The sequence below is a fragment of the Amphibalanus amphitrite genome, unplaced genomic scaffold (genome assembly GCF_019059575.1).
Source record: "Amphibalanus amphitrite isolate SeventyFive unplaced genomic scaffold, NRLGWU_Aamphi_draft 000055F_arrow, whole genome shotgun sequence".
In the NCBI taxonomy this organism is placed as follows: Eukaryota; Metazoa; Arthropoda; class Thecostraca; order Balanomorpha; family Balanidae; genus Amphibalanus; species Amphibalanus amphitrite.
In genome coordinates this window covers 985,460-997,602 of record NW_024881551.1, presented here as the reverse complement: position 1 = coordinate 997,602, position 12,143 = coordinate 985,460, and the positions used below count along the sequence as shown (strand labels likewise).

At 54.1% G+C, this 12,143-nt stretch overlaps 2 protein-coding genes across 2 annotated transcripts in view; both read right to left on the bottom strand.

Moving 5' to 3' along the window:
- The window catches only part of LOC122378152 (replication factor C subunit 3-like), a 34,915-nt gene that overhangs the window by 13,452 nt on the left and 9,320 nt on the right, over window positions 1–12,143 (bottom strand). Inside the window, exon 6 of the mRNA XM_043358881.1 lies at window positions 2,988–3,156. Coding sequence (XP_043214816.1) covers window positions 2,988–3,156 — 169 coding nt within the window. The remainder of the gene's footprint in view (window positions 1–2,987; window positions 3,157–12,143) is intronic.
- Window positions 5,276–11,578, bottom strand: LOC122378151 (transient receptor potential channel pyrexia-like). Its single transcript, XM_043358880.1, has 2 exons — window positions 11,185–11,578; window positions 5,276–8,882 (listed from the first exon to the last, which is right to left on the bottom strand). Exon 2 carries the CDS (start codon window positions 8,863–8,865, stop codon window positions 5,719–5,721), a length of 3,147 nt encoding a protein of 1,048 aa, XP_043214815.1. The 5' UTR covers window positions 8,866–8,882; window positions 11,185–11,578; the 3' UTR covers window positions 5,276–5,718.

The window sequence follows — 12,143 nt, the reverse complement described above, 5'->3', positions numbered from 1 at the left end:
CTTTTCGTGCCACCCATGAGCGCCTTGCATGCCGCCCATGGCTGCCTCTTGTCCCGCCCATGGCAGCTTATGTTGACCGGACCCCGCCGGCCCGCCTACCTCTGCCTCTCATAACGCCTGTTCATCGGACACAGGCGTGCCGCCCATGGCCGCGTGTTGTGGCGCCCATGGCTGCCTCTCGCCCCGCCCACGTCTGTCTCTGTTGACTGACGCGGCGCTGTCTGTCTGGGCCATCTCCGACTGAGAGGCCGCCCGCGGAGTGACAACAGAGGACATCGACAGGAGCGGGAGAGCCGCCGACAGGGACTCAGAAACACAGACGTCACGCCACCGAGCAGCCCGCTGCGGCTCACACTCTGCTGAGGGAATGATGTGGGCACGGATTAGCTACAGCTATAGGATATAAAATCCATGCTACGGTAAGAGAAACTTTATCATGCAGCAAGCATATTTGCGGCTAGGATTTGGAATTGAGCACCAGTTCTTTCTCTCGTAATGTCCCGTATTTTTCGCAAATCAGCTACAAAGCCACCTACTTTTTTGCAGATTTTCATGAGCATTTTGCTATTCCGAGCACAGATACTTTCCTGATGATAATGCTTCCGTTTGCAAGTTTTCTATGAAAATCTGTGTCGGTCCCTGGACCAACTCATCTTACTGCATTCCGATCGCTTCTCCAGTAATCCACTCCCGGAAGCTCAACCAGTCGACATGGCCGGTCGTCACTGTCCAATCTCACCGCCGCGGCCACATGCACGGTGACTCATCAAACGATCATCAGCCGCCCGACACGACCTGGTAGACCGGGTCCGGGTCATCGCACTAACCGCCTCAGCCGCGGCCGTGCCACCGCACCATCCCATCCAGAACTGCGTGCATCTCATTCAGAGCTGATCGGCCCGGGCCAATCCGGGGAAACCCCTATTGTCCACAGACCTACATGGTTCGGCACGTGGCCAAGGATGACGGTAACTTGGAGTACTGTGCTGACGGGAAATCGCAGTCCCGCGTTTAGGAGAGGTGGTGCGCGACATCGCATCTCAGGGGATGACCGATGAGGGAGGAGACATTATTATGTCTCAGCACGACTGAGAACGTCATTGGTCATGACGAACGCTGAACCTCGCTGGACTCTAGAACCATCCAGGTTGAACAATGGGCAGGCACGTTCCGAAAAATGTTGGTCAAATGACTGCCGGATGTAAGGTACATTTTGCAAACAGGTGTTCATTCATAGGCTGTTTGAGCTATTGCCTAGAATAGCCAAAACGGGCCAAAACGGGAAAAAGAAGAGATTATTATAGTACTGATTTCTCTATCATCTTATAGATACACTGAGAGTGAGAATAACATTTAATTCTCGTTTACCAGTCTTATACCTAAAAGCACTAGCATAATTTCATCCCTATAGGCCTTGCTGGCGATGCATATCACGCATTAAGTCTGACACAGTTGAATCAACGTACGCGTAGGATCTGCCCGTCCGACTTTTTCCAGTGTTCTGAGGTCTGCAAGACTATCCCTCCAACGGAAGTAGGAAACACTCGGGAATGGAAAACATTCAACTCCCGATTGAGATCCACTCTGACGGGTAGCGGCTCTACACTAGCGCCTTTCGTCTTCTTTCGTCACTCGCTGTTGTAACGCCGCGCTTGATCCCGCCGCTCGAAAGTGACGTCACTCCTCTATGAGCGTCACTCAAACGAACCAGACGGGGATGATCGAATGATGAGCATTGATGAACAGGCCGTTCTCCGAACCAACAGCCACAGTATCGGAGCCGAGCCAATGGCAGTGAGGCGCAGCGAGCAGAGCGGTATTTCCAGGTCCCCCCCCCCTCTCCAGTGGTAGTCACATGCGGTCATTCCCGGCGGCTAAAATAGCCTTCCAGAGTCGTCTGAGTCACACCACGGCCCCTGCAGCACTGCACTGAGGACGCCAGAAGTGCCGCGATGGACGGAAACGAGCCGTGAAGGCGGGGCGGCCGGCTGACACGGGCCGTGCAGCTGCAGCCCACTCAGGGAGGACCGTGCGTCACAAACTCACGTGGACAAAGGCGTCGGGACTGCCAGGAAAGGTCACCCAACTTAGGCTGGATGGATGGATGAAGATTCTTGGCTGGATTATGACTGGATCGTGGCATTGGTGAGCAAACTAAAGCTCTAGCACTGCGTCGTAGAATCATAACAGCCCGGAACCCACCGTATTTCTGGACATTACTGGGGAGAATATTCAGGCGTTTTGCTAAATTATGAATTCCAGAGAAGCCAGCTCGTTTCACGGCCATTCCCGTTTAAACAGGCCGGCAGCAGCGCCGTTCTGGCCCATAATTTGCGCCGCGTGTCCGGCTGGCACCGTCGGAGGGTCGGGCCGGCCACTGGGCACGCGCTGTCTCCTGGAGTGGGGACGGTGCCAGCAGCGACAGGGGCCGCCCCCGGCGGACGGCCCACCTGACCTCACCGACCCCCGCACAGGGACTCATGATTGGCACGGGACAGGCCGGGATGACGTGCCCCGGGGCAGACTCTTTGTTGGCTCCTGGGACGGTGCGCGGTGGGTGTGAACAACGGTAAGGCCTCGCTAGGGAAACGAGGACACCACATTCACGGAATATACCGCGAGAAAGACAGAGGTTTCATATGCAGAAACATGTGAGGGATTGGCACAGCCATGACCCATGTGATGAGGATTACCAGAGACAACGGCCGACAACGCTACACAGAACACAACCAGCCACACTGGATAGATAACTGTATCACCAACGTACGACGAGCTAAAATGTCATGTACGATATGATCAGCTGGATTAAAACTGCGTGAGGCCAAAAAGCTTCTTACAGAAACGGTTAACGTCAGGGAGAACTGACCTTCAAAAACATCCACAACTAAATCGACGCGACAACCATATCCGTCCTTACAGCCTCTTATCCCCTATCCCGTACCCCGACCACCATAATCACAGGCCCATCCGTCCGTCGGGGCACTGACCTTGAATATGACGTCCGGTGGGATGCAGTGGACCATGAGCTCGTAGAGTCGGGCGCGCACCTCCATCAGCCGCTTGGGCGACTGCTCCTGGACGATCATGGCGGCCGTCTCCTGCAGGAACTGCTCCCAGTCGGGCTCGGAGACCGACTGGGAGGCCGACAGCGGCACCCTGAGGACAGGTCAGGTCAGGTCAGGGAGGTTTCAGGTTACAGAACATCGCACTGCCGCCAGCAGACGGGTCGAGGTTAGGTCAAAGGGGATAGTCAGGTCACGTCAGGTCAGATGTCAGGAGGCTAGGGTTTCTCTGGAGTACGGTGTCGTGACGCCAACTCACAGGCAGGTGCTGGGGTTAAGTCATCTGCCACTCAGTGGCTTTCTTCTGCTGCCGCGCCGGTCGGGTCGTAGTGAAACCGCCCATTGAGACTGATTTATGTGATTGTGGTGCCCTCCAAATCGTGCGTAAGCCCGTCCATGGTCCCTGCTGGAACCCTGCTTCCCTTATCGCCACAACACTAGGCAATGATGAGTTGGGGTTTGGATGACTGTGCAGGTCACCGCCGCCCAAGTGCCGACACCGTATGTAAATCGTAAAATGCAAGATGGATGAGGATTCCGTTTGGAACCGCTGTAGGTTGGGCTACGCAAACGATTCCCTGCGAAATATGCCCTAGCTGTACGAGGGGCGTTCAAAAAGTTCTCGGCCCAACCATGAAGGAGTTGGAATTTCGGCCTGCAACGCGGTGTGTTCAATGATGTGTTATTGGGATGTCCACTTACGTAGCCATTAACCAATCTGCCCTGTGATTGGTTCAGGCTGCCAATTAATCGTAGCATAGTTTGCTATTCCCGGTCAGAATGGGCGACGCCCAGAAGAGAACAGTGATTTGGTTCATGTATTGCAGAAAAATGCACCAAACGTTATTCACGAAAAGCTAGTGCCAACACATGTTGAGGTTTGTCTTTCTTACAGTAGCGTCAAAAAGTGAGCATCTCTGTTCAATTTTGGTCAACAGATCATTAATGGTCACCCCCGCAGTGGCCAGCCATCAACAGCATTGACTCAAGAAAATATGAAAAATAAGCACTTCTTTGTGAAAAATGACAAATGTTCTGGTCTGAAACAACGCAGCAGAAGCGGAGGTGTCTATCAGGCTCTTCAAAGCCATTCTTCGACAGCGTATTAATATGTTTAAGATCTCTGCAAGATGCATCCCCCGTTTGCTGACACCAGAGGAAAGGGAAACTCGAAAGGAGGCGTAACGCGAAAATTTTGGCCCCTATATCGAAGATCCAAAAGAGTTCATTGAACTACTTGTTACCGTGGAGGGATTGTGGGTGTCACACGTTGACCCTCAGGGCGTGACCGAGTTGCACAAGTGGAAGCACACTGAGTAAAGGCCACCAAATGTGTGCGACGTGTTTAAGTCAGACGGCAAGGTGACAGTGGTTGCATTTTTGGATGATGGCGGGGCTCTGCTGGCCAACTTTCTAAAACAGGGGCGCACAATTAATGATGAATGCTACACCTCCCTTCGATAACAGTAGCGAGCAGCAGATATCAAGGAGAGACTAGGGAAGCTGACTAAAAGTGTGCGCCTGATCCAGGACCACGCACCAGCACACATGAGCAGGGTGACGATCAGCGAAGCAGTGAGCTGTGGCTTCGAGTTGTTGTCACAGACACTTTTTTCTCTGTACCTTGCACCCTCAGGTTGCCACCTCTTCCCCAACATAAGGAAATTGCTTAGCAGTGGCAACTTCGCTGACAGCAAGGAGACAAAAGCAGCCGTCTTGGACGTGCCAGATGCGTCCAAAACCCAATTGGCTATGGAGACCCAGGGGCCTCTCGCGAAGCGCTGCGCGAAATATTTTTGTCTTAACGCTGGTTATTTGACTAAATGAACATTTTTTGTCTAATAAGTCGACATCGTATCTCTGCTCCTTCATGGTCGGGCCGAGAACTTTTTGAACGCCCCTTGTAAGTGCTCCTGATCGGTAAGGTGGTGTCCACTATAGGCACTACCATAGCGTGAAGCCCGCTTTTACAGACATGAGTAGGAAACGCAATGAGTATGGTTATTGTTAACTGCCTAAGATATTAAGACGAACGTCAAACGTTTTCTTTATTACTCATTTTGTTTCTGCTGGTAGTTACATCCGAGACATGACCAGCTAGAGCATTGCTTTGCATTCCATGATGTAGCGTTACCTATGTGATGCTTCCACTCGCAAGAACAGCGACCGTGAGTCCTGCTTTACCCTAGTTTCTGCTGACTGCAAACGCATGAAAGAGATTATAGGTTTATTGCACATTCACTTAATAATGTTACACGGTAGCCACTAGCCAATGATGGTAAAGCTCGAGTGGGTAGCATTCCTCCTGCATCACAAGGGAACGAGCAAAAGTGTGTCTCATGTACGGAGTAAATGCAAATCGACAGCTACACAACACACAGCATGAGGAACCTGAATACAACATACATCTAAGAAACCGCACACATATTCAGCAAGTAAAACCTTACGTTAGGTGTTGTAGTGAAACACAAGATGGTGCGTGAACTACTGCATACACACTGCCAGTGCGGCCCAGTCAAACGAACCATGCCCAGAGACAAAACGCGCAGTCATAGGACCAAAACAAATTTAAACAAGTCGGAAAAAGTCAACATAAACATGACTAACCGTGTCCGTTTCCGTCATCAGCGGAGTGGACACGACAAGGAGCACCCAATCAATCCTCATCCAATGACGTGCTAGGGGTGGTCGGCCCACGCGCTACGGCGTCACCGTTCGCAGGCGTGTCATCGCGTCCGCCCCGGGCCTCCACATCCAGACTGCGACTGGCGCGTACCACCGTAGCACGGGGCACCCGTACCGGCGGCAGTCCGTGGCTCTCACTCAGCTTGTTCAACCCCTGGGCGATGGCCCGAACCTCGAGAAGGAGTGTACCGAGCGCCGACTGAGCCACTTCAATTTTGGCCTCGAGTGTTTTCAATTTCATGTCACGAACTGCAGATTCTTTGTCCGAGTCTCCATCGGTTTGCTCTTCGACAACAGACTGGAAAAGGTCGACGTCATAAGACAGTGATGAAATTTGCCGCTGCTTGCCGGACATTTTGTGCGACTCTTTTTCCGCGTGCTTCTTGGCGACGCGACAGGCCGAGTTCATGATGTCGCGAGTCAGCCGTGTGTCGTTCGGATCGTTGGGCCGCAGCACCAGCGTATAACGGTACGAAGACGGCGACACGAGGGCCATCTCGGCGATACACGCAAACACCTTCTCCGGCAGCAGCCGCGTCATCACCTTGGAAAACAGCGTGAACTCGATGTGCGACATCTGCTCAGTGAGCCGTACCAGTCTGCCAAGCTTAGCTGTACGCTGCAGGCCCTGGATATCACTAACGGCCAGACCAACCAGCAAGTTCATCAAGATGATTGTCATGACGAACAAGAAGGCAGTGAAAACCAGCGATGCGGTAGGGTTCAGAATAGAACCGTCGTTTTCGTCTGGATAGAACATGTCAGCGAACTCTATCTCACCAGTCATCATCACCAGAACCTTCAGAAAGCTTCGCAAAGGATTCCCTACCGGCGGATAGTGTGGGAACAGCACGGCGAATGCCACGGCAAAGCCGATCACCAGCGAGGCATAGGCCAACAGGAACTGAAAGAAGTCCCTCAGGACCTTTGAGAACATGTGAATGTAGAGCCCGAGTCGCGGTAGCCGGCCGACTAGCATCATCAGCTCAAACCAGCAGATGATCACAGACAGAGCGCCCAGGTGTTTCTGCCATGTGTCAATGTAATCCAGCACAGGAGTGCCAATCAGCACCAGAAACAGCATGAGTGCCCACTCAGCCAGGTTCTCTGGGTTGCGGAAATACTGTGGCGGGTCTTGCGCAAGCTGGAAGATCTCTTTGGCAGCCATAGTGAGGTTGAACAGCAGCAAGACATACCACAGGTTCGTGTAAAAGAACGGCGAATCTACTGAGAGCCGCTGAAAGCTAGAGTGGATGCATCTGCACGCATCCGGGAAAGACACAGTGCCAGTTTGTGCCGCATCACAGTTCAATATCAGGCTGTGATCCTTCTTCACACACTGCCTGAACAGAAGTCTAATCCTCCTGGGGTCTGCCTCCTGAGAACTGTTACACAGCTTTAGCTCCAAACCGCGCCCGATGTTGTAGCAATTGTCCTGACACGTACCTAGAACGTACACACTCAAAAGAACACAAAATAACAGGTAATACATCACATTTGCAAACAAAAACTTTCGCACTTTCATCCACTTCATGTGCAAGAAGCTTTCGCACAGCGGGTGCTTAAGCAGGTGCTTTTGATCGATATCGATCAGCGCCTTCAGGAAATGACATTCACCCTTCGCTTGCGACATCAGAGGTTTGAAATTTATCTTGAGCTCTGCGAACTTGTTGTTAAGCACTCCATCCCGTTCGTAGAACAGAATTGCGCGACTGAAGCGGTCTGGAAGGTTGGCCAGCACAGAGGGCGTGCGGTGCTTGATGAGCTGCAGGCACGAGATGCCACCCTTGTTCCGCAGTGTGACGTCGCCACCGTGGTCCATCAGCAGCTCCACGCAGCTCGAAAACTGGTTGATGGCTGCCACGTGCAGAGGAGTGTATCCTGCGGTGTCTCCTTCGTTGATGAGTGCCCCGTGGTTGACGAGGACCTTGATGACATCTAGCGACCGGCACTGCTTACCGATGCAGCAGTGCAGCGGAGTGCGTAAGTCACTATCGCGTGCATTAATGTCGGCACCCCACGAGAGCAGCAGCTCAACCAGCTCCGCCGACTGCGATTTGGCCGCCAGATGCAGCGCAGTCTGACCACGATTGGTGGTCAAGTCCAGCCGCGCTCCGTGATCGTGCAAAAGCCTGGCGCATCCCACACTGCCGTCCTCGGCTGCCAGGTGCAGAGCCGTTTTGCACGCAGTCCCGCACACCAAGTCCACTTTAGCGCCATGCTGCAGCAGGAGGCCCAGACACTTGTCAAATCCATAATCGGCGGCGACGTGGAGCGGCGTCTCACTGCGCGCTCCCGCACCGCTCGTCTTAGCGCCGGCCTTGAGCAGCAGCTCGGCGCACGCATACGAGTTGGCGCGTACCGCGTAGTGCAGCGCCGTCTCATCACTGGGGTCCAGGCCAGCGTTCACGTCGGCACCGCTGGCGATCAGAAATGACACAATTTCGGGCGAGCTCACAGCGGCAGCGCAGATGAGCGGCGTCGTTGACTGCGCCGCGTCCCAGGCGTTCACGTTGGCGCCGTGCTTCACCAAGCAGTGCACCGTTTCCAGGTTTCCCGAGAAAGCAGCCAAGTGCAGCGCCGAGCGGCCATCCGTGTCTGCTGCCGCCGCCGACACGCCCTTCTTCAGCAGCTTTTTGACGAGTTTCGGCCGACCGAACAGACAGCCGGAGAGCAGTGCCACCTCCTCCTCCACCAGAGTCAGTTCATCGCCAGTGCACAGCGCCAGCATCCGCTCATTGTCCTCCTCTTTGACTGCCTCCAGGATGCGGAGAGAGCAGCCAGCAACTCGAAGCATCTGCTTCAGACTGTTCTCCAGGTCCTGCGCCTTCCACAGGGAGCGGAAGCGGTCCTGACGCCGCGAGCTGGAGGACGGCTGCTCCTGCAGCAGGTCCTGTAGCTCCTGCAGTTCGAAGTCAGCGGAGCCGGTGGAGGCTGCGCTGAACTCCTGTTCGGACTTCTCGTGCTGCTGGTCCGGGTTACGCAGCAGTTTTCGCAGTCTGAACGTGGCATTGTGGCGTGTGTGCCCCAGCCGCAGGTGGTCCCCTTCCTCGAGACTGCGCGGCGTGGCGATCTCCTGATCGACCTTCTGCCGTGGGAGGCGCAGCGACATTGGCATGCCGCCGTCTACACCACCTGCGAAGAGAAGAACTAGGTCAGAAAAGCATACAATCACGCCTCGCCAGCATTGGAGCACGTATCTTCATGGTGGTAGTCCCGCATGAACGCCCACGATATTGAATGATGACTTTGGCAACGATGCAAAAACGAAGCACTTCACAAATGGTGCACTTCTTACCATTACAAAGCCACATGTCACCAGCACAGAAATAAACGTTCGGAAATAATCCACCACCTTAACAGAAACATACCCGAACAGTGGTTGCCACACAACTCGCTGCCCTTATCTGTCCCTGGTGAATGTTACCTAATTTCTGACCTTAGCTAACCCGGAACGTACGGCTAGAACTACGCAGATTTAGAGCCAAACACGCATACACCGAAAATACGGACCGAAAATCAGAGGCCGATGCAGCACAGAGCCGTGCACTGCACAGGATGTCAGAGATAGACACATATGTGTTATCAAGGTCAACTCTCACAGGATATTGGTCAGAAGTGCAACGAACCACTACTATCTACAACCCACGTGCCACGACCAAGAGCATATGATACTTTTCAACCGCATAACATAAGCAAAGTTTAGTTCCGAAATAAGGAACACAATCAATGACAAACAGGGACGACTGGAGACAGCGTATCAGCATAAACATTAGGTACAAATGTCACATGGACTGGACCTGAGACCGGGCGCAAGTCCAAGCGGCGACAAGTCTGGTCAATGAAGAGTCGGATGGTGATCGTTGGTCACATTATAACGGTGCCCGGGCACGGAGCGTGCAAAAGTACGTACGGTAAAGTAAATGTCACTGTAATAGCACTTAGCGGCTGACTTTCATTGTTTGAGCTCTATTCTAACGTTTGACACCTAGAAGCCTGGAATGCTCACAATCTCTGCGTTCCTGTCGAACGCAATTGGATTTCCGCTACTGTTTGATTGTCTGGCTGGGTCTCGGTCAATATTTGGCGTCGTAGACAGGCTGCGTTAGAGGCGCGAGCAGAGTGCACTGACTGCACACCTTGTCCTGCCTCTCTCGGACAGACGCCAATGTCTACCGGGTCTGATGAGCGCTAACCGTCGACAGTTAACACTCGTCGACAGATCGGCAACTGAGCCTTTCAGTAGCAATGCGTTTTTACGATGTTCAACGGACAACGGACAAGGCGAACAAAGCAATATCAGAGAGGAGCCTCTAAGTTTGAATGTGTGTAATGCATATGCATACGCAGCCTTGCTATAGAAACCCCTACACTTGTCATGTACGTACAAAAGATACATTAGCACATAAATGTGCAAAAAACATACATCTTTGTAAAACCATCCCACCACGACACATCGCCATAGGAACCGGTCTGTACCCGACACGATGACAAAGCCGATCCTGAGGTCAGCTGGGCATAAATTTGGCAAGAGAACGCATACTTTCTGAATAGGATCACCCAAAGCTCTAAGGCTGCATTGCCGGAATCTAGTGATCTAATGTGAGCCATAGAGCTTAGCAGAAATAACAACATTGCACTGGTAATGACACCACGTATGTTTTGCTGATAAAAACACTAAAAAAGTGAGGGAATCAATGCGGCAAAAATAAGTACCCCACTACTCTGGTGAAGGTCAAAATAATAAAATTACTTCCTGAACAAGATCTTATCCAGAATTTAGGTAGAGCAGTCGCCAATAAAAAAACACTTATCGTTTGAAGCAAATCGATGTTTCAATCGCGACATCTAGGGTTCACGAATTCAAGGCCGAGGGCAGCTACGCCTGCAGTTAACTAGAACTAGTAACTACATGTATCTCCCTCTCTCAAAGGCGGCACGGTCGGCATTCCGTAGTCGTTTTCCGCCGGTGACGTGGTGCACCAGCGCCCTTGACGCCGCCGGCCACGCTCAGACGCTGCAAAGTTACGGGACCGTTCGTTCCAGTCTCGACTACAGAATTACTGCGCACTGCTCGGCCCAGAGTGGGAGTGGCCCGCCCTGGTGTAGACGGAGCAGCACCGAGGGAGCCTAGCCAGACGACCCCACCCACTAGCCAACAGTGTCATCATAGACAGCGCGGGAAAAGTCCATAGACAATGAACATATCACCGGACAAACACGAAAAGCATGGTCAAACATGATAGCACGGCAAATGCCGACAAAGTGAATAACGTACACAACACAGACAAACAAACACGAGCAACACGGACAAACAAGGAAGACAAACACCAATGACAAACACGGACATGCCTCTCCGCCGGACACAGTAGCCAGCCTGGAAACACAAACTGAACGTCAACGGTGCATGTAAACAAAAGTAGCTAAAATTACATACCTTCATCGGAGTCGGTCGACCCTCCGAACAGCAAGACTTGCTACAACAAAGCACACTCTTGCCGGTATGACCAGCCCTGCAGCACAGATTCCACAGTAAATCCCGAGCCGCGGCAGCGCGCGCGCTCCGTCCGCCGGTCACTGCGTCCAGCTCACGCGGCCCACGCCGACACACTCGGCCAGAACCGGCTCTTGGCTACAGACGAGCGGCGGCGCCCTCTCGCGGAGCGACCGTGGACAGGTCCCGTGCCGACGGCGTGTCTTCCAGGCGGGCTGCTCGACTGAATGGCGGCAAACGGACAGGTGGCCGACCGCTAACCCCCGGCCACGTCCCGGCTATGAATGCCGGCGGGCGGCTCCACTACCGCCGCAGCTCTACCCGCGCCGCGTCGTCCGCCGCCGCCGGTGATCACGTGGTCCCGCCGCCGGCCGACGGGCCGGATCACGTGACGCCGGCGCCGGCCCGACGCCCGTCCATCCTCGGATGAGGCTGACCGTGACCGGCCCGGGCCGCCGTGTCTCTCACCGCCACCCGTCAAGAATCCAGCTGTGACGGCGCCGACGGCGACGGAAAACTCGCCGCTGACGGGTCCCACCGAGTCATGAAGGCTTCCAGCATAGCGCGGAGCCGGGGATGTCACAAAAATCGGGAAAATTCGCCGGCCGTGAGGACAGCAGTAGAGGTCGCGGGGAGACCGCCGGCGGGCTGGGCCAACCCAAACAGGACACACACAGCTCGACGACATGGTGCATACGCGTCTGGGACGCCGTCCCTGTCGCGAAATATGCCCCACTTTACCCCCTCTCTTCCCCACCCCGCGCCCACCGAGCGGTGCCGCCGAACGGCAGAGCGCCGGCGCCGACAGAGGGGCAGGCGGCGCCGCGAGCGAGCGGGGCGCCGCTCCCTCCCAGAGCGGCGCGGCGCGGCACGGGCCAACCTTGAAAACGGGAGGTGCTCTC

Coding starts and splice junctions, on each gene's coding strand:
- LOC122378151 (XM_043358880.1), bottom strand. CDS start 8,865: ATGCCAATGTCGCTGCGCCTCCCACGGCAGAAGGTCGATCAGGAGATC.